The sequence below is a fragment of the Lissotriton vulgaris genome, chromosome 4_1 (assembly GCF_964263255.1).
Source record: "Lissotriton vulgaris chromosome 4_1, aLisVul1.2, whole genome shotgun sequence".
Lineage (NCBI taxonomy): Eukaryota > Metazoa > Chordata > Amphibia > Caudata > Salamandridae > Lissotriton > Lissotriton vulgaris.
In genome coordinates this window covers 2,019,424,540-2,019,447,343 of record NC_141691.1, presented here as the reverse complement: position 1 = coordinate 2,019,447,343, position 22,804 = coordinate 2,019,424,540, and the positions used below count along the sequence as shown (strand labels likewise).

General features: G+C 46.4%; 1 protein-coding gene across 1 annotated transcript in view; it reads right to left on the bottom strand.

Annotated features, from left to right (window-relative positions):
* The window catches only part of GPAA1 (glycosylphosphatidylinositol anchor attachment 1), a 106,831-nt gene that overhangs the window by 49,659 nt on the left and 34,368 nt on the right, over window positions 1-22,804 (bottom strand). The window contains exons 4-6 of the mRNA XM_086966426.1: window positions 20,205-20,316; window positions 19,164-19,311; window positions 17,756-17,857 (exon numbers count right to left, since the gene is read on the bottom strand). Coding sequence (XP_086822552.1) covers window positions 17,756-17,857; window positions 19,164-19,311; window positions 20,205-20,316 — 362 coding nt within the window. The remainder of the gene's footprint in view (window positions 1-17,755; window positions 17,858-19,163; window positions 19,312-20,204; window positions 20,317-22,804) is intronic.

Genomic DNA, 22,804 nt, shown 5'->3' with positions numbered 1-22,804 from the left:
TCAACAATGATATTAAACTCTTTGCCACGATTCTGGCCCAGAGGCTCAAATCTCACCTACAAGATCTGGTCCTCCTGGACCAATGCGGCTTTATGCCGGCCAGGGGCACTCGCCACTGCATCCGCTGCCTTCACCTCGCCTTAGCCCACCGGGCCCGCCTAACCCCATACTTGGCCCTCCTCTTTCTCGATTTCGAGAAGGCCTTTGACACGGTGGGGTGGGCAAACTTACAGGACGTGCTGGAGGCGTGGGGCTTCGGACTGATGTTCCGCCGATACATTGGGGTCCTCTATGCCAACCCTAAGGCCCAAGTGCTGGTCAACGGGGCACTCTCTGAGGCATTCCCGATCGGTAGGGGTACGCGCCAGGGGTGTCCCCTCTCCCCACTCCTAATCGCGTTAGCGATGGAGCCACTGGCGTCACTCTACCGACAGGAACCCCTAGTCCAGGGCTGGGCCTGGAACGAAAGCCAAGTAGATAAAATAGCCCTCTACGCTGACGATGTGCTCCTGTACCTCGCGGACCCGGCGACCTCGGGCCCCAAATGCCTGCACATCCTCATGGAATTCGTGAGGGTCTCCGGCCTTCGCCTCAACGCAGCCAAGTCCACCCTGCTTCCGTTGCATCCTTCCCGTGACTGTTTTGACTGGCAGTCGACCATCCCCCTCAGACATCACTCGGTGAAGTACCTGGGGATATGGGTGGCCCTCCTACCGGATCTGGAATGGGCACTGAACATTACCCCCCTGGTGAATCGGACCTTAAAAGATGGGAAACCCTCCCCCTTAACCTCCTGTGGCGCAGCGCGGTGTTTAAAATGATGGTCCTCCCCCGCTTCCGGTATGTCATGCAAAATGTCTCCAATCCCCTCTCTCACTCCTGGTTCCGTGGACTCGACGGGCCCTGTCCCTATTCCTTTGGGGGCGATGGACGGCCACGGGTCTCTCTAGCCCATAGTCGCATTCCCTCTTTTGACAGAGGCTTGGGGGTGACTTATCTCTACCTCTACTACCTCGCCACCAAGTTGATAGTTATACACGACTGGTACGCGGGTGGCTGGTCCGACCCAGCGTACCGCCTGGAACTGGAGGATGTGGACTTCTCTCGGATCCAGGCATTTTTGTACGGTAGCCCGGTGCCCCAAACAATGGCACCCATCACCAGGACGGTCCTCCTGGCCTGGCGCGCCGCCCTGCGTCACACGGGGTGGCATCGTAAACTTACTCGTCAGACGCCTCTCTGGCATGACAATTGGCTCCGAGAGGTGTCGTCCTTGGCCGGATTTCGCCGAGGTGACCTCATCGGGGTGTCGGTCCTTGGAGATGTCTGGGTGGGAGACCGTATCCATGCCTTCACCGACCTGCAGCAGCGCCATGTCCTCCCCCATGCCCAACACTACCGATACCTGGAGCTGCGCCATGCCCACAACGCGCACCTCCCCTCACCGTCCACCCTCCCAGAGTTTAGCCCGCTGGAAGCGCATGATGGGGAATCTGGGTAGGGGTGGTGTCTCCCGCATATATCGTTCCCTTGTAAATAACGGCCCTGCACCCTTGGACCAGCTTCGCAGATTGGCAGGGATGCCCTGATGGCTCCAAGCACTTTGACCACGTCCTCCAAACTGCGCCTAATCCAGACATATTTTCTACATGCGGCTTACCTCACCCCGGAGCGCCTCTTCCGCGCCCGCCTGCGTCCCTCCCCAGACTGCCCAAGATGTGGCTTCTGACTTCTATCACATGACATGGCTGTGCCCGATATTGGAGAGGTTCTGGAGGGGGATGGAGCGGGAACTCACACAGACCTTGGGTTGGGAGGTGCGCCATGACCCATTGCGAATATTGTTGGGGAGCTTTGAGGGCCTGGATGGGTCATGGATGGATAAACGTCTACTGGGAACGGCGGTGGCTGTGGCTAAGCGGGATATAGCGCGCCAATGGTCCCGGCCCGATGCTCCCACGGTGGGCGGGTGGAGGAGAGGGGTGTACTGGTGCGGCACCCAGGAGGAGGCCTTGTTCGAATCCAGAGGTTGCCCAGAGATGTTACTTAAAATATGGGGGAAATGGTTCAATGTGGCTCCGCCTTAGGTCCGGAGGTAATGAATGTCCTATGGTGCACTACCACTGTCGCACGAGAGGAATTGCTGGACTGGAGTGGAATGATCCCATCTATAAGTGTCGATGTTCATGTACCATTGTCTTTATTGATTTGCGAGCTGCTCTTAATGGATTTCTCGCTTTTTTATATGCCTAATAAAGTTGATCCAAAAAATAAATACTCATAAGTACCATAGGTTAGCATTAGCACATAGAGCTACATTAGAAGAAAGGAAAGGCACTTCCATAGCCTATCCATGCCATTAGGATAGTCCAAACTACAGCCAATCAGGCACAAGCACCCTCTAGAACCTTCTGCTCAGAGGCTCAGGCCCTCAGATTTTCGTAGCACAAGAGTGACAGAAGAGTCTAGGAGGAGAAAAGAGCCTCTGAGGGGAGGTGGGTGGGTCACATGTGAATCTAGGAAAAACACCTATACTGGAGAACCACCGTTTACAGGTAAGTAACAATTGTTCTTCTCCAGTATTGGGGTATCTTTCATAGATTCACATGTTTGAATAGAATAGTGAGCACTAATAGGTATCCGCAAGAAAACTGCAGTGCAGTGGCAGGACTGTAATGATATAACATATGACTGCCAAACAGATGACAACTTATACAGGCGGAGGGAAAGGAAGAGGCTCACCTTACTTAAAAAGATTGCGAAGCACCGCTTGGCCCACAGCTGTATCAGCTTTGTTGATCGTCTCTAGGCAATAGTACTTTGTAAAGGTATGCCTGCTGGACCACGTAGCTGCTCGACATATTTGGTGAATCGACACACCAGCAAACAAGGCAGTAGAGGATGAAATCGCCCTGGTGGAATGAGCCTTAACTGTAGATTGAAGAGGCTTGCAAGCCTGATGACAAAACGAGATTGCTGTTGAAATCCAACGTGAAATAGTTGGCTTGGTAACAGAACGCCCCTTGTGCATGCGTCCGTAAGCAACGAATGGTTGATCAGATCTACGAAAGGGTGCTGTTCTGCGGATGTAAAATTTAAGGCATCTTTTCACATCCAAGGAATGCAGACTCCGCTCCGCTGGAGTTTGGGGATTAGCAAAGAATGTTTTTACAAACACCTGTTCATTGAGGTGAAAATCAGTTGGCACCCAAGGCATGAATGCTGGGTTGGTGCGAAGTACAACACAGTCCGATTTGAATTGAAGGAAACGAGGCTGAATGGTAAAGGCGTGGATATCACTCATGCGAAGTGAGGAGGTCAGGGCGAGAAGGAGGGACATCTTTCAAGTCAAAAATTTCAAATCTGCCTTTTGGATGGGCTCAAAAGGCGCCTTCATCAGTTGCACCAAAACAATATTGAGTTGGAAGGGAGGAGGAGGATGCCGAATGGGTGGAAACATTCTGAACAGCCCCTTGAAAAGCTGCCGAATGACTTTGGAAGAGTATAGAGAAGAAGATCCATCCTGCCGAAAACAAGATATTGCCGCTATGAAAACCTTCAAAGTGGAGTGGGAAAGTCCTGATTGTGCCAACTGCAGAAAGAACAGCAAAAGCTGAGCAGGATAAGAGTGCACGGGGTGGATGTTGGCAGATGCACACCAGTGACAGAACCTTTTCCACTTTAACTTGTAAGTCTTTACTGTGGAAGGAGCTCTCGCATTGGCAAGAACGTCTCAACATGCTGGCAAAATATTCAAGTGGGCAAATTCAAGGTGCTCAGGTTCCAGGCAGATAATTTGAGAGAGGAGGGGTCCTGATGGCAAATCTGACCCTTGTCCATTGTGAGGAGATCCGCCCGAGGGCGAAGGAGGATGGGCTCGCACTGTGAAAGGAGTAGCAGTTCCAAGAACCACGCTTGTCAAGGCTATCTGGGAGCGATCAGGAGAATATGGCACGTTTGTCTCCGCATTTTCCACAGCACTCAAGGAACCAGCGGGATCGGCGGAAAAGCGAAGGCAAATTGATTGCACCAGTCCATCAAAAGGGCATTTCCGCACGACCCTCGGTGGGGAAGCCAGCTTGCATAAGACGGGCATTTCCGGTTCACAAGGCTTGCGAAAAGATCTAGGTTCGGCCGACTCCACAGCTGAAATATGAAGTCTAGAGTCGGCTGATGCAATTCCCACTTGTGGGTCGAGGACACGGACCTGCTGAGAGAATCCACCAGGATGTTGGAGATGCCTGGGAGGTGAACCCCTGTAAGGGTAATGTGGTGACGGAGTGCCCAATCCCAGATTCTCTGTTCCAGCATAGAGAGGAGCGGTGACTTGGTGCCGCCCTGTCAGTTTAGATTGTGCATACTGGTGGTATTGTCGGTTTGAATGAGCACTGATTCTCCCTGAAGCAGAAGGTGGAAGGACTTTAGCACAAGAAAAATGGCCATCAATGCCAGTCTGTTGATGTGCCAGGAACGTTGCGACTGGATCCACTTGCCCTTGACGGACAGCCCCTGAAGATGAGCCCCCAACCTTCCAGGGAGGCATCCGTGGTAAGGACGAGCTCTGGAGCGACGGTCAGGAAAGAAGTACCGGCAGCAAGGTTGGGAGGGTGAGCCCACCAGCGGAGAGCCGACTGCATTCGAGCGATTACCAGGACCAGATCTTTGCAGGAGCCGGAGACCTGATGCCACTGTTTGTCCAGTTCCTCCTGATTTGACGACTCTTGAGCCTGCAATTTGGGATCAGGGATATGCAGGAGGACGCCATCCAGAGAAAAGATTTCAACACACGAACTGAAACTAACCCTTTTGAACGGATGAGAGCCACTAGGCGTAGAATTTGTAGTTGACGTTCGTGCGAAACAAATGCCTTTGACAGCGAGGTATTCAGAGTGGCGCCCAGAAAGGTTCTGCAGGAAGCTGGATCGACTGGAGACTTTTCGTGTTGATGGACAGACCTAGGGAGCGAAATAGAATCTGACAGAATTGAGTGTCCAGAGACGCCTAATGACGAGATTGTCACTTGATTAGACAGTCATCCAGGTAGGGAAAGATTTGAACGCCCCGCAAGCGTAGATATGCCACCACTGCGACCAGTATCTTTGGAAACACGCGAGGGGCGGATCGAAGGCCAAAAGGGAGAACTTTGAATTGAAAATCTCTCCGCCTTACCCGGAAACGCAGGTACTTCCGGTGCCTTGGAAGTATCGGCACGTGGAAATATGCTTCCTGGAGATTGATGGTGGTCAGGAAGTCGTCCTTCGAGAGAAGGAGGAGGATTTCCGTGAGTGTGAGCATGTGGAACGATTGACATTTCAGGTACTTGTTTAAGGCCCCCAAGTCGAGGATCGGGCGCCACTTGTCGGACTTTTTGAGGATCAGGAAAAAACGGGAATAAAATCCAAGCCCCTGCTGAGTTTTGGGAACCACTTCGATGGCACCTTTCTGAATCATGAAACAAATTTGTTGAAAGAGCTCCTTGAAGTGAGCTGGAGGTGGACCAGTTCGAGGGAACTTGACAAATTCCAAGGCATGGCCTTTTGATACAATGTCTAGTACCCAATGGTCTGACGTGACTTGAGACCAATTGTAAAAGAAAAGAGAGATTCGACCTCCAAGGGGGGAAGGCAAGTCATTGCTTTTTAGATGTGAAGCCTCTGTAGGAAGACTTTCCTCTGTAAGACTTTGTAGACTGTTGTCGATAAGATTGTTGAGACAGGGGGAGGAGCCTAGCGACGAACGAAGATGGCCGCATAAACTCTCGGCTCCGTCGACCTACTCCTGCTGCTTGAATATCCTGCTACAAATCCTGCTTTTTCGCCTCGCCCCCGTGTGGGTGACCCGTTGCTGATACTGGCGGTGTGGTCCTGGGAAACTTACGACCCGGATTGCCGGAGTTACATCGAGTGGAAGTTCTTGGCCTAACGCTGACCGAGTGCCGGGACCTCGAGTACTGACCCCGCCGGGTTGCAGTGCAACAACGGTGGCCGGGGGACCCAGACACGGTCCGGTCGATAGAAGTGGAGAGCAACCTGCCCCTGGACTGGTGGCGAGCCTGCGGTTCTACCCGCATTGAGGAGGTGTAATGATCCTGTGAGTGGCTGAGTGGCCGGGGGTCCCCTTCTCGGCGTTCCCTTCCCGCCGGGGTGGGGCCCTCGTCCGAGTGGCCTCATCGCTGCTGGGCTGTGTGCCTCCTGCCCCCGCCTGCCCTCATCGCACCTCAGTCCCTGGGAGAATCGGGTGACCCGAAGGGCGCACTGATGTCTGGAGTCGATCAGTTTGCGGCGGTGCGGGGTGAAGAAGAGCCATCATTGCGAACCGTGATGGCCGCCATTCAGGGTCTGTGCTCCTACATGGTTGCTCTTTCGCATAAGCCGATCGCGGATGCCACCGAAACTGCCCGATCGCATAATGACTCTGATCTGTCTGGTTCCCCTAAGCGAGCCGTTTCCCCGACTTTGATCCTGGAATCTACGACTCGAGGCCCATCTAGTGTCGAAGCATGGATAGCAATGTCTGTACCACAGTGTGCGGCTGAATCCGCCGCCATGGTGTATCGCCCGCCCACGATGAAGAGTCCGCCTGTGGTCGTGTTCACGAGCTCGTCCCCCAATGACTTTATTGAAACTGTGACCCGACGGAAACAGCGAACATCTATCGATCGTGTGAGCTGTGCAGTGTGGTGGAGAATGGGACGGTCGGGATCTGGTCGTACCGTGGCGAGTGTCATGGCGGCTGAGGATTGTGGTGGACTGTGGATATCCGTTGGACTCGCCCCACAGATTCGTGGACTGGCTGGACTTTCGATTTATCCTGTGAATAGGCGGATGCGGTGTGCGGAACTCATGGTGAACACTCGTAGAGGTCAAGAGTGAGACTGGTGTTCGACTCGGATGCTAGGGGTTTGTGAGGGATCCGCCATTTTCTTGTATTCGGGGCGGTATAGGACGTCTTTCCTGGGTTCTACCGAATCTACTTTGCTTTGTTGCTTATTGTTTAATGACCAGGACTGTACACCGCAGGAGGGGGGCAGTGTGACCGGGATTGTGTGATTCTCCTCCTCCCTTAACTTTTCTTTTCTTTCTTTTTCTGTGTTTCCTTCCTTTATAAATGTCTTTTCTACTGTATTTCGGGTTTTTGGTTGCTGGGCGATCGGCACGCTGCTAGGGGGGGTAGGCCGTAGCCATCTGCAGGGGTGCAGGGTGGGGGGTAGGGGGTGGGGTATTTTTGTTTTTCCGTTCTCTGTTTCTATGGCCTTTTTCTCTTTTTTAGTTTGACTGGACTTTCCTTTTTCCTCTCTCCCTTGGTGGGGGGTCAGTGTGTCAGGTTACTGTTTGGACTTTTTGGGCGGTGCTGGGACTGTGGCTGCTCAGCCTCTCCTGTCATTGGATTCATCGGGTGGGGCATTAGTCGGGAGTCTTCAGAAATCTAGGTTTGCTTATATTGTTCGCTTCAAAATGTGGGTGTCTGCAGTTGGACGTGCTTTCCTGCCCACCCGGTGATTGTATCTACTTTAGATCCCGTAGCCGGCCCCCTCCTGTTTTCTTTTCTCTCTCTTCTTTTTGTTAACATATGGAACTGTATTACGTATTTACCGTGTATATCCTGTTTTAATTTTAAAAATTGACCTCTCTTATCCTGAGCAGCTCTCCTGGGTGTGCCGAAACAGTTTGATGCTCTAATTTTGCTGCCATGCCTCCGGGATGTTTGGCCGAATAGCTGTGTGCACCTTTTTCTAAATAAAGGTCTTCCAAAAATTAAAAAAAAAAAAAAAGATTGTTGAGACAGAGGACTATCTTTGGTTTCCTTGATTATTGGAGCGGTACTGGCTGGATCCACCACGAAAAGAAGGGGAGGTGCCGCGTCCGCGCGCACCACGAAAAGGCTGCTTGCGAAACTGCAAAGTGCCTAGGGAACGAGCCGTCTCAGTGTCCTTCTTAATGGTTTGAAGTGCGTCGTCCACATGCTGGCGAAAGAGCGATTAGCCGTCAAAGGGCATGTCGAGGATTTTTGCCTGAACCTCCTGGCAAAAAGAGGTGGAACGAAGCCAGTCCTGCGACGTAAAAAAGCTGCCCCCGCAAGCTGATGAAAGCCAGTGCACGCAATGTCTACAGAGCAGTCAATAATCTCAGATGACACTCTTTACCCCTCTTGAAGAATCTTGAGAGCATCCGCTCTGGAAGGCTCAGGAGTGAGGTCGATAAAAGAGGACATATCCGACCACATTTGGCGGTCGTAACAACCCAGAATGGCCAGTGAATTTGCAGCTCTCACTGTGGTAGAAACCATAGTGGAAAATGTTCGCCCAATGGCATTGAGACGACGTCCCTCCCGGTCAGGAGGTGCGGAAAAAGGGAAAGATGGATTCCTGGAACGGCGCTGCGCAGCCTGTGAATCACAGAGCCTGGTTTAGGTTGCACTACCAGGCAAGCTGGAGAATTTTCGGGTGCCCTGTATTTTTTCTCCAAACGTGGAAGAAGTGCCGGAATGGAATTCAGAGTCTGCATCCGTTTGACGCCTTCCTTCCAGATAAAGTCAATTATGGGCACCGCACAGACTTGTTTAAAAGGCTGACTCTTGAAGTCATGAATAAAACAATCTTCATCTTTTAGAACCATAGGAAGTTTGAAACGTTGTGCTGCCTTTTCCATAAGCTGGTGAAAACGGGCAATATCAACAGGAGGTGAATCCCCAGGTCCCGCAGGAGGCGGCGACGGTGTTTGGATTTGGTAATTGTCCCATTTCGTCATGGTCCCATCATCATCATCCACTTCGCCGTCTTCCCGATACGGGTGAACGTCATCGTCCTCATCAACAGCTGCCTGAATCTGAACAGAGGCGCAGATGGCGCCGGCAGCGCAGGAGACGAAGGAGCAGCTGTAGTGGCAGGCACCCTAGGCTGAGGAGAGCCAAGGTGAGACGGTGGAAAAGTCTATTGTAATCCTCCAACATGTACTGGAGATTAGAAATGAGGGAAAGCAGTATTTGTGCTGTGGGAACCGGAGTAGAAAGTTCCTAGTCATGGAAGTGATGATCCTCCTGATCGTCCTCATAATCCTGACATTTGATGACCAGCTCCGAAGGGCTTCGAGCTGTCGGGAATGTATCCTCTTCCTCCTCATCAGAACCAGAATCATGCTACGAACCCGTGACAAAAAGAAGAGGTGATGGAGGCTGAGAGTGTCGTGGAAGCGGAGGCTGATCCAAAGAAACATGGCGACGCTGGAGCAGAGGGTCAACAGCAGGTGTCGCGGAGCCGGTCGTTGAAACTGGCACAAGAGGTAGTGATGCGAAAGTAGCCCTCGACGATAACACAGTCGACGGGACAACCAACGAAGGTACCGTCGACGACGAGACCACCGCCGTCGACGGGACTGCCGTAGACTGTGCTGCCGTCGATGAGACCACCGCCGGCGGAGCTGCCGCCGAAGCCATCGTCGACGGAGTACCCGCTGACAAGGAGGCTTTCTTCACAGAAGACGTCGACGAAGATTTGGACATCGAAGGGACTCCCTTTTTTGATGTCGACGAGGAAATAGGAATCGTCGACGAGACTGATTTGAGCCTCACAAACACACACCACCGTCGACGCTGAAGACAGACACATCGGCCATCGACGACCTGCTGGCAGAAGCCGTCATCACTGTTGTCGTCGAAGAGCCAGAGACGCCAGATCTCGTTGTTGTACAGTAAGTCGACGACTTGGCACGTTTTGTAGCAGAAACATGTGCTGAAGGAGCCGTGGACGCCTGAGAGTCAGATCTCGAGGGCGTAGGCGCAGCAGGAAGAGGTAGAGACACTGCAGGAGCCTCCTGGAGCTGAAGCTTCCTATTTTTAAGTAAAGGAGAGGGCAAGTCCTGCACACTGCTAAGCTTGGAAGTGGCTCTAGACAAACCAGACGCAAGGCTATCTGCATCAGAAAGAGGAGAATCCTTATCCTTCAACTTCTGTAACCACAGAGTCTTAGTGGAAAAAGTCCTGCAGATTTTACACTTGCCTACCTCATGTTCTGGATAGAGGCAGTAAATACACTTCTTGTGAGGGTCCTTAGAGAAGAGCTGCAACTTCCCACAAGAAGCACAAGGTTGAAAAAGAGATTTCTTACTTGAAGACATCCTAAAAGGTGTAGAAATCCAAAGGAAGTAGAAAAAAGCTGAGCAGAGCTCAGGGAGATTCCCTTCACACGACGTGCAGTAGAAAATCTGAGGGCCTGAGCCTCTGAGGAAAAGGTTCTGGAGGGTGCTTGTGCCTGATTGGCTGTAATTTGGACTATCATAACGACATGAATAGGCTATGGAAGCGTCTTTCCTTTCTTCCAATGTAGCTCTATGTGCTAATGCTAACCTATGGTACTTATGAGTATTTATGGTTTTAGAATGTATGTAATCATGTTTTGGTATACATATATGATATTTGCTTTTATTGCTATTTTATTTACAGTGGGACTCCTACTCATAAATAAAATAAAAAAAGATCTGTGTAACCATCCATGCCTGGTTTCTTTGCTGCTCTTCGGTGTATCAGTGGGCCTCACACCACCTCTTCTATGATGAAGGAATCTAGGTCTTCCCACTGTTGTGCATTGGGTCTGGGCAACTGTGTCTCCATGATGTCTTGTTCTCAGTGGAAGTACACATCATAGCCATGTGCTGAATAAACAGAGCTATGGTCACTCTGAAATTATCTGAATTTGTAGTCTTCCCCTGCACCATCCAAACAGTCACTATTAATATTTTAACTTTCGCCATTTGCTGTCTGTGGTGATCTGCCAAGCAAGTGCTGATCAGGTCTCCTCATATGTAGAACATTGCTTAGGATGAAGCAAAGCCACGTCCCCCCTATTCGTAAATATGATTTTGGTTGCCTTCTAGTAGCAGTCGGTTTTCTCAAGAGCATGACCGATTGTTTCACCCCTTAGCTTTTCCACTGCCTTGCAAGCACCTTGTACTCTATACCTTCCACCCCACAGGGTGATAATCATCACCCACTTATTAGTAGCAAAAAACGCTTCTACCTATTTCCTTATCGCACCTCTAAAAACCAGGTCCTGGAGTAAGTGCAGGTGTAGTCACAACCAAGAGCATATTTTATTCAATAACATCTGTATGTTTTTCTGCCACTGGTCCCTCAGACTCATCTCACACAGTGTGTTCTTGAGTTTAATAGAGATTGCTCCTGAGTGACTTCTCAGTCTCCAACCCACCAGATAAGTATTGTTGCCCATCCCACAGTTAATTGAAATCCCCAGTGAGGGTCCACAAGAAGCCATGGAGTTAAGAGGCTTAACTATAGAATCATGGTGATATTTTCTGCCCATTTGTTACCTTTTGATGGTACCATTCAAAGATTGTATCGGAGCAATTTTCATTACACACTGAATGGATTCTGCAGGTTCTATCTCCAGTGTCCAGGAATTATAATTGCCCAAAATTCTTTACATCGACTTCCAATTGCACGAAGAGTCAATGTGAAAGTCCTAAGCTTAAAACGCAAAGTCAGGAACTTTTAATCCATAAGTGCGCCTCTAACCACCTGGCAGATCTTTCAGCAAATGTCAGTGGTTAGACTATTGGCTAATATTGCTCCCATAACCTTTTGAATATTTAATGTAATGTGTTAGTGGCCCAGAGTTTGCCTAGAAGGGGGCCCCTTGCTTGCTGTGCCACAGGACCCACGCTATTGCTAACTGACAACAACCAATAAGGCCACGAACTGTTGCTGGAGTTCCATCCTGGAAGGAGCTTCATCTGGCAGTTCGAGATGGACTGTTCCCAAGAGAAGCAGGAACAGAACTGATTTGCATGAGGCAGGACTCTGTCTAGAATGGCCCAGTGGACTAAAACGATGGGTTGGAATGCTACCCTGTGTGATTGTTAGTGGTAATACTATTTGCAAGCATTTCTTCATTTGCTCTTTGTGTTGGATCTTTCAGCTCATCCGACTCTTGATACAGCATACTCTACAAATGTAAGCATGTTGCCTATAAGTCCTCTGCCCTTTCATCTGGAACAAAGACCATTCACTCAGAATCTTGGAGGACCATCTGCAGTTGTGCAAGGTTATCAAGTTCACACGGATCCCCAAATACATGGCCCTCCTGCATAGTATAGCAGTTGAAGTCTAAAACAATTTGAATGTTACATTTGTATATTTTCTGAGGCAGTAACAGATGACTGAGCACTTATGTTATACGGTTATGTTTATTGTTCAGGAAGGATAAGTGGTACTTGAGCTAGGTTTAACAGGTGATAATCAATTAGTCTGCTGTTCGGAGGCGCGCTACATCCTCAACTCTCTGCACTAATATACAGAAAACATGCAACTATAACAACATCTCAGCTTGGAGACAGACGTTACACAAAAGTGACTTCTCTTCTAATCATGGATAACACATCGCCAACACTAACTCTACCCGGAAAGTCTCTGCTCCTCGCTTTCAACCAAGAGATTGCTCACCGCTCTGGCATCTCTAGGATGTCCCTACAAATGGCTATCAATGCAAAGTTCCAGTAATATTGATGGAAAATAGGTTATCCACAGAGCATGACCAAGATTACCCATTCCCAGCTCACATTTCATTGTATCATGCCCTACATCCATAAGGATTAGCTTCATATTGGTCAAACATCAACTGTACGGTCACGGTTTCTCATATGAATTACAGCTAGATCCACTGGACTGGCATTCCCAAAGTCTGAGTTGCCCACTCACAGCCACCTTCAACAGACCAGCTTGCATTATCTTGAATGGCACCAAATGGGCACCCACCCCATCAAAAAACTGCCAGATTCATTTGCATTGACACAAAAATTGCCGCCCCACTTATTCCATTAGCCCTTGGTTATAGGCAACACATCAACTTCGATTAGATATGTTAGGTATTTTATTTACCTTTGTTTTCAATTCTTTTTATGAAAAAATCATAACATCTCATGACAGAGAAGGAACACTGCACGTGTAACATATAAATACATCAACTGTAATACAACATTTACCAAATGAAAAAATCACGAAGTGAGACATACAAAACAACTGTACCAGTTTCAGACTGTTCAAAAAAGGCAAGTTAACTTTACAAGCCTCAAGGACCATCAATGAACGAAATCTTAAGAACAGTATTAGACAGAATCACATTAGCAGGAGATATCACAGTGCACAAATGACATGAGTCTAAAGCTTTCAATGATCATGAATTGCATCTCCTTTCATGCCGACGCGTTTCGAACTCCAAACAGTAGTTATGGGTTCTCTTCAGGGCCTTGTCATTTTCTGTCTGTACATATATAAAAGAAAGGTAACAGTGTGTAAGTGTGATTTACTATGGCCTCATTGTTTTATACTGCTAGTGGTATACCACATATAAATCCCATAGTACCTTGTTTGTAACTGTGGTTATCCTATGGGAGTTTGTGCATCTTTGGAACTGCCGTCTACAAGGTAATTAAAATCAAATTGTCATTTACAAGTAGCGTTCAACGCTCGCTCAGCGGTAACCTCCTACCAAAACACTGCAGGACGTACCTTTCACTATTTTTTGGTCCGTGTAAGGGCCGTCCCTATGGTGCGGTGAAGTTTTTTTGGACCTAGGGGGAAGGCGGAGATCGGGTTACTATCATTGTGCTTCTATCGTAGTCTGTCTGGTTATGAAAGATTGTAGAAACAATCCTACCTTATTCGCGTTCACCGCGAGCTTAGGGAGCCGCCGGCTCCGTTGTCAACCGTTTGCACTCGAGTTCTGTTTTGTTTGGACGGATCCCGTGTAAAGTCCCGTGTTGTCCTCTCGAGTCACGCACTGTTAGCAAAATAGGGAATTAGGTTTGTGTCCCTGTGGCGGGAAGCATATGTGTCTAAAACCCTCTGTCCCGCTCACCTTGTTTGCAGCGACTTGCTCTCACTCTGACTCCGTTCGCTATGGAAGGCGGCGGCCTGGTTGCCTAGTGACTAAAAGCAAACCCAGGACAGTGGGTGCTCTGGGATATGTAGTTCCATGGGAGTGCGCCAATTTACAGCAGATTACGAAAGCATTATTCTGACATCCCCGATTTTCTACCCTTCAGTCAAGGGGGTCACAACACCCCCCGTGGAGCCCCACGCAATTATGGCATTATAGCCTAGACACTTCAGAGAGAGAGTTTAATCCATTTTGTGTGCTATTAAATTTTAGAATGAGGTATGCCTCTTTCCTAAGAAGTGTTTCTTCAATGTCAATTGGACCTTTATTGCCACTTGGCGCTATTGTCCAGAGTACAGTCCATTTAAAGTCCATTTCGCTGTGGTTTAAATCCAGGAAATGTTGGACCATGGGAGCGCTTACAACTTTTCTCTTGATTCTTGATCTGTGTTGGGTGACCCGGCTGTTGACCTGTTGAGTGGTTTTGCCTATATAGATCTTGTGGCAGTCGCAAATGATCGTGTATACCACATTTCGTGTTTTACAGTTAGAGAAACTGGCATGTTTACATTTGACTCCCCTGTGGTCAAACTCGGACCCTTCAATTGTGGAGTCACATGATATGCAATTTCCACACTTGTGGTGTCCTTCAATTGGCTTAAGGCCCCATATTGATAGTAAATCGCTTTTGGGCTTTGGGGTAGACACGTCTGCTCTAATGACGTCCTGGCCAATACTTTTGTTCTTCTTGTATGCGAACAACGGTCGCGGAAAGGGGCATTCAAGTCCATCAAGTAGATGCCAGTTTTTCAAGACCATTTGTCTTACTTTGTGTGTGTCTGGTCCGAACGTAGTCACACAGACCAGTCGGTCCATGTCTTTCTTAACCGTTCTCTCAAGTATTATCATGTGACTCCACAATTGAAGGGTCCGAGTTTGACCACAGGGGAGTCAAATGTAAACATGCCAGTTTCTCTAACTGTAAAACACGAAATGTGGTATACGCGATCATTTGCGACTGCCACAAGATCTATATAGGCAAAACCACTCAACAGGTCAACAGCCAGGTCCACCCAACACAGATCAAGAATCAAGAGAAAAGTTGTAAGCGCTCCCATGGTCCAACATTTCCTGGATTTAAACCACAGCGAAATGGACTTTAAATGGACTGTACTCTGGACAATAGCGCCAAGTGGCAATAAAGGTCCAATTGACATTGAAGAAACACTTCTTAGGAAAGAGGCCTACCTCATTCTAAAATTTAATAGCACACAAAATGGATTAAACTCTCTCTCTGAAGTGTCTAGGCTATAATGCCATAATTGCGTGGGGCTCCACGGGGGGTGTTGTGACCCCCTTGACTGAAGGGTAGAAAATCGGGGATGTCAGAATAATGCTTTCGTAATCTGCTGTAAATTGGCGCACTCCCATGGAACTACATATCCCAGAGCACCCACTGTCCTGGGTTTGCTTTTAGTCACTAGGCAACCAGGCCGCCGCCTTCCATAGCGAACGGAGTCAGAGTGAGAACAAGTCACGGCAAACAAGGTGAGCGGGACAGAGGGTTTTAGACACATATGCTTCCCGCCACAGGGACACAAACCTAATTCCCTATTTTGCTAACAGTGCGCGACTCGAGAGGACAACACGGGACTTTACACGGGATCCGTCCAAACAAAACAGAACTCGAGTGCAAACGGTTGACAACGGAGCCGGCGGCTCCCTAAGCTCGCGGTGAACGCGAATAAGGTAGGATTGTTTCTACAATCTTTCATAACCAGACAGACTACGATAGAAGCACAATGATAGTAACCCGATCTCCGCCTTCCCCCTAGGTCCAAAAAAACTTCACCGCACCATAGGGACGGCCCTTACACGGACCAAAAAATAGTGAAAGGTACGTCCTGCAGTGTTTTGGTAGGAGGTTACCGCTGAGCGAGCGTTGAACGCTACTTGTAAATGACAATTTGATTTTAATTACCTTGTAGACGGCAGTTCCAAAGATGCACAAACTCCCATAGGATAACCACAGTTACAAACAAGGTACTATGGGATTTATATGTGGTATACCACTAGCAGTATAAAACAATGAGGCCATAGTAAATCACACTTACACACTGTTACCTTTCTTTTATATATGTACAGACAGAAAATGACAAGGCCCTGAAGAGAACCCATAACTACTGTTTGGAGTTCGAAACGCGTCGGCATGAAAGGAGATGCAATTCATGATCATTGAAAGCTTTAGACTCATGTCATTTGTGCACTGTGATATCTCCTGCTAATGTGATTCTGTCTAATACTGTTCTTAAGATTTCGTTCATTGATGGTCCTTGAGGCTTGTAAAGTTAACTTGCCTTTTTTGAACAGTCTGAAACTGGTACAGTTGTTTTGTATGTCTCACTTCGTGATTTTTTCATTTGGTAAATGTTGTATTACAGTTGATGTATTTATATGTTACACGTGCAGTGTTCCTTCTCTGTCATGAGATGTTATGATTTTTTCATAAAAAGAATTGAAAACAAAGGTAAATAAAATACCTAACATATCTAATCGAAGTTGATGTGTTGCCTATAACCAAGGGCTAATGGAATAAGTGGGGCGGCAATTTTTGTGTCAAAGTATTTAGAAGGTCCAGCCTTCCCCATTTCTCAAGGACCTAACTCCTTTTTCTTGTAAAAAAAGATTCATTTGCATGGCAGTCACCAGAAAACTGTCATATTTTGCTAGAAGACTTGCCATCTTAGTTGTTCAACACTGTAAAGAGCAAAGAAAACTTCAGACTGGCAGTTTCTTGCTTTAGAAAGAATGATAACCTGACCAGCTTCTTCTGAGGCAACGTACCCAGAACTTAGAACAACCAGGAAAATAATTCAAAGTTGTCCATCTCGTGTGCTTCTTCTAGCATAGCTTCAAACACTCCTCCTTGTAAAGTACTAACTGTGGCATTTGGCCCACACTCCTTACTACAGCATTATTCGTATATCTCTCACCTGAATAAGCATATCCCTACATTACCTTATATCCATCTGGATCTTACAACCTAGCCAGCATCTAATGCTCAGTTCCCATGCCCTTGCAAAAGTGTGAACCTACGTTACCTCACATCCAACCTTATCTTACAAGTTAGCCAGCATCTAATGTTCAGTCACCATGCCCTTGCTAAAGTGTGACCCTACATTACCTCACATTTATCCTGATCTTACAACCTAGGCAGCATCAAATGCTCAGTTACTATGTTTTTGCCACTTCTGGCCCCTGAGAATGAACATTGCTTGATCTTGTGATTTCACCTGTAATTGTGCATGACTAAAACATTCGTACAACATGGCCTTTCCTCTTGTGTATCATTTCTTGTTTGCTTCATGTATTTAGGCCTTCTCTGTTGGTATTAATGTAAACCAGTCTTGTGTACTCTGTAAACATCTTCTATAATAACCCTCTAAGTCCCTGCATGGACATGATACTGGACATTCTATATCCTGGGGTGGACGTTTTGACTATATTTAAAAGACTGCCTTGACTATTTTGACCTTGTTCCTGCGTACATCTCTTGGATGCCACCAGGAGCAGGGTATGCTCTTGACAAATCTTTATAAATAAATAATAAACAGTCTGTGGGAAAAGGGTGAATTTGTAAGGTTTTTGGGAAATTGATTATGGAAGAAGTACGCTAAAAAGCAAATGACCTCAATCACAGGGTGGTGCAGTGTGTTGCAGGGGTAGTAAATGAGTGTTGAGTTTTAGAAGTGCTAGGATGCACAAGAGCAGTAGGAAATATTACTAGAGTGGGCTGGGCAAGGCCACTGATAAAGAATGAACACGTACTCATATGCTCCCTTAGCAGGGTTATAGATATGTTGTTACCTGTTATATTGACATCATGGTATGCCTCCAGCCAGGCCTCCATGCCAATCAGATCATGTTCGTTCACTAAGAAGATGATGTCTTTTGCCCAGTAAATCTGACCTAGAAAATAAAATAAAGCACGTTATTGTCTGTAAAAGGATAAAATAGAGGAGCCAGAACAAGGAGAAAGCTGCAGCTGATAAACTCCACCTGGATGTACTCACTGTTACCATTCATAGTGGGTCTATTTGTTCCACCCTGAAGCATTCAACACAGAGGTGGAAATACTGACATATCTCATCCCCACACAGTGTACTGTAATTGCAATATATCAAATGCAAGAGGTATTTTCCTGGCATATACTGTGGGCATGCAGTGGGTACTCAATGCTGCCATCAGAAGTGCATTAAAAAAAGACGCTTGCTTTGCAGAATCAGTAGGTTTTGACAGTCAACTGAATGCCCAGTCATATCATTGCTTAATGAAAGCCAGGTTTTTCTCAGCCAGAATGTGACAGGTCATAGCTTAAATAGCCAGTTCACAGACAAATTGGTAGAGGGGAGTACATGAAACACAGTGCTCCTAAACATTTGAGGAAACAATCTCTTTAAGGCTGTTCTGGGTGGAGCAAATTTTAAAGAATTTACAAAATTCATTAATTTTGAGTTGCTAAGTTATAAAATAGTTAAAGGCCATTGCTTCAGGCAACCGGTTGTTAGCTAGATTTACTGCTTACAAATGGGTATTTAAAAATATCAAATATTACCATCAATAGCATAAAAGGACCTGTATTCAGGGTTACGTAGAGTACTGTTGCCACAAGTCCCATCCTTTTTTACCTGTATGCCCATGTGAACTTGTAAGATCTGTGTGAGCCAATGGTAGGCTGTGTTGTCTAAGGGGATAACCTGCAAGATGTTTGAAGACAGAGAAGTAGTTCCACCTTCAAAGAATGTAAGATCAACATAACAAGCAAGATACCTCTGCGGTCTACCATGCCAACCTGTACGACTTATATTTCTGGTATCTGAAGTGTAATCCTTTAATACCGCTCTTACCCAGTGGTTATCACTGTGGTTATGTGCCTGAAAGAGTGGTGCAACCAGGAGAGAATTCAGCATTATAAGATGTGGGCCTGTATAGTCAGTATTGTCAGGGTATAGCTCTGCAGTCTAAGATTGAGGCTGTGCAGCCCATGTTACATAGTGGATATCTCGGCTGTCTAAAATGTGACCATCTAAGACGTGTTACATGAAGGTTAGCTCTGCAGTGAAAGGTGTGAGCCTGCATGGCTGTGTTACTTGGGGACAGCACAGCAGTCCAAGGTATGATCGGATATGGTCAGTGTTCCTTAAGGATAGTTCTGCGGCAAAAGGTCTGAGCCTTTATTTATTGCACAACTAGTGGGATAACAGAGTTCAGTTACCTCTGAAGTAGGATGCTAATGCGAGCATCAGACCCAGTGCCTGGTTGTTGCGACCTCCTTCACTGATTGGCACACTTAGCACCAGTGATTCTGTGCTTGCCGCTCTTGGAGCACGCAGGATCCCGTACACATTAGTTCCCTTTACGAGCTGCATTAAGGTGAGAAGAAACACACGTTACAGAGTAACCAGAATATCTTGTAATATTGCAAAGCTAGCATTACAATGAATCAAATACCTGTGTAACCCAATGACAGCATAATAATACAGCCTTTGGGGCTGTCATATCCATTTAAACTGGAGGGTATATCTGTCTTCTAAGAAGTAAGGTGGCGAGATTTGTGGTAACCTCAACAGAATGCTACTGTTTAAGCCAAAAAAAGCAGCATGGCATATCAGGCTTGCAGAGTCAAAATGTCTGTAGGCATCTGTAAATAAGGTATGACCAACTTTACTTAATATTCTTGTAGCATGATTCAGTTTTATGTGCTTAGATTCATCTAATACCAATAATATTTGTCTGGACCTCAAAGAACTAGTTATCCCATTTGTGAATGCAGCAAGAAGCAATACTGAGGAGCCATTTATTAAAACACTGGGAAGGTAACAAGTATGTCAAAGTTCAGAGTCATGATAATCCAGGATAGTATGAACTCTGAGACAAACCGGTATGCCCATGACTTACTTTCTTCTGGCTTTGGTGTGTTGGAAAAAGTTTATTTTCCGAAACAACAAACCTTAATTTAATGCTCTTCGAACACTTTTGACAGGTTTGAAAAGAATTTAGGTTTTATTGATTCTGCCTCACAGTCCCTTGCCGTTGCTTTTCAGGACAGTCCACTAAAGCCCTCATGTCACATCTCAGACGAATTGCAAACATCACTTTGGAGCCTAGGTCCTTCTATGGAATTTGCTCCTTACAACCCTCTATCTAAACGAATTTTTGCCATAAGCTGAAGATTTGCATTAATCACTTTGGATATTATAGAAACAATGTTTCAGGGAAATAATTAATCATGCAAATAAACTGGCTCGATACCTACAAATCTCTCTGTGGCTTCATCTGGAAACGGCAGCTTGCGGGAGAAGGTCTGTGTGTACACCTCCAGGCCCAGGTTCCCCATGGTCTCTTCAAGCCAATCCACTGGCACGCCCCTGAAAATACAATGAGGAAAATAAGGGAGCGTCAGCATAAGAGGGGAGACAGACTAGGAGGGCTCAACAAACTGAGAACAGTATCTGAGAAGACAGAGATGCTGGCACAATGGTTTCCAAAGAAAGAATGTACCCGGCTCTTGCTTGTCCTGGTCTGCTAACTAGCCACATTGAGATTCCCAAAAGAAGTGAAAAGTAGACTATGAATTTCAACCCACAGAACACAGCACTGTACTATTTTCTTTGAGATAAAAGACAGTCAGAAAAGAAGCTGGCCCTGCCCGTATCTAATACTATTTTCCTTTCTAAACTCTCTGAAATTGATGTTCTTGCTGTCAACAGGCACTAGGTGAAATCTGAAGTCCAGATCAAGTCAGAAACCTGTTTTTAAGGCATTTTAATATAGCATTAAATCACAAAGAATAACCAATTACAAAACGGGGCCCTCTTACAGGGAAGACAGACAAAAAACGAAGACATAATATTAGGTATCACATTAAAGCAACAGTTCCAAGAACCTCTGCACCACCTGTGGTGAGACAGGGAGTTGACTTCAGAATAACAGCACACTGCTGGGTCAAGACCAGACCCTGCTCTTAACTTCACAACAATTCAGAGGTCTTGACAAAAAGAGAGGGGTAACTATACAGCAATTTATTTATTTTTTGGTAAAAAGATGTTAAGTTTGACTCATGAAAGAATCGTTGTTTTTAACTCCTCAATACTTCGCTGTCTCCATCTGTAGCTCTAAGCCAAAGACCTTTTGAACACCAGCTACTAGAATCCTTAACTTAAGGAGTACAAATAATTAGTGTCGCTCATCTTCCGTGAAGGTGATACGAGAAACCCAAAACTCATTTCAGATAGCAAATCATTGGTAACAGACAGACGTTCCAGTGACAATCATATCTATCACCCAGGTAATTACATTTTAATTCCAATATTCATACTTAAATGCACATTAATACAAGGTCATGTATTTCTTTTATGACAAAGAAGAGGTGGATCTAAACCCTGAATTGGAGACAGGGGAGCCAGATCAATTAACTCCAATTCAAAATCAACATTGAAATGCTCAAAATGGAAGTAGCAAGCTTTAAATCAGTTTTGAGAATCTGACTAAATATTACAGTATTCATAGTCACAACTATTCACTAAAATACTTCAGAAGAAATATTGTATTTGTTTATAAATATTTTGGATCAGTTAAAATTTCAAAGTCATTGTATAGTGTGGATTAAAGCAAACAAGTAGTAGCAACACACAGCAGACAAGCTGATCTACTACAGGATCTGTCCGACCGCAAGCTTCAAATGGAATTCTGCCAGTTTTGAAAATGGCTACTTTGGTCTACAATGTTGGCCATCTTAACACATCCACTGTCCAGGCAGATGTGCTCGCTCTATCGGGGAGTTTGTCTTTTCCAGCAAAAGCGAGCTTTGCCGTTGCAAAACTGATTTCAAATCATAAGACAATACTTATAAGGCATTGCCTCAAGAATATTTGCCTCTCTCCCAGCTAAAATACAATGTGACTCCTTCCAAGTTTTCTTCCAGAAGGATATGAAAATCCTCATTTTTAAGAAGGAACTCATGGAAAGGTCCGGTTGTGGCACACTTACCCTGATCCAGTGACAGCTCAATAGTAACCAACTGCTACCATTTGTGGTTCTGTGCACAAATATTGTGTTTAAGCATTTCCATCTATTTTCAACATCTACTTCACTGATCTGTACCCCTTACACTCGTCCCCACCTGTTATTATTGTCTCCAATTCAGCTCCAGCCCTTTCCCTCCTGCCCTGCTGCATGGGTCTGAAGTGCAATGTGAAACACAAAGGTGCTCATTACTGAAAGTATGGACTATTCATTCTCATACAGCCCCCCTCCCCCAGTATCAAACTTAAAAACATATCACATACAAATCACTGCAAGGTGTTACTCACAGGTGCATGCTGCACAGGCAGTCGCTACTTCTGCTTGATCATGGGAACGTAAGGTCTCAAAATGGTTTCCATACACACATGGGCATATCCCTCTACCCTTTTTAGAGACTTGAACAGGCTGATCAGACTAGGTTTGAACTCAGCCTCAACTAGCCTAAAACCTCACATACAGACCCTGATCTCAACACTAACCAATAAAGAAATGTATACCACATTTCTCACCACCCACATACACAGGAAGATACCAGGTGGCAACCTTAGCTTCCTGATGGTTCTAAATTCTCTGAGGTGTGTAGGTCTACATCAAGTACATATGCTGAAAAGAGGCCATTATTCACGTCTCCCAATTCCAATCCTCATTCCCACCCCATGCACCAGTAGATTCCATGTCAGGACTGGAGGTGAGGATTCTGCCTTCCAGCAATTAAATAACACAAACATTTTCCAACAACCAAGGGGAAAAAACTGTATCCTAAAACTATCCAATCAGAGCACCGTAGTCCATGACAGTCGAATGATCATTAGTGTTCCTCCTCTTTATTCA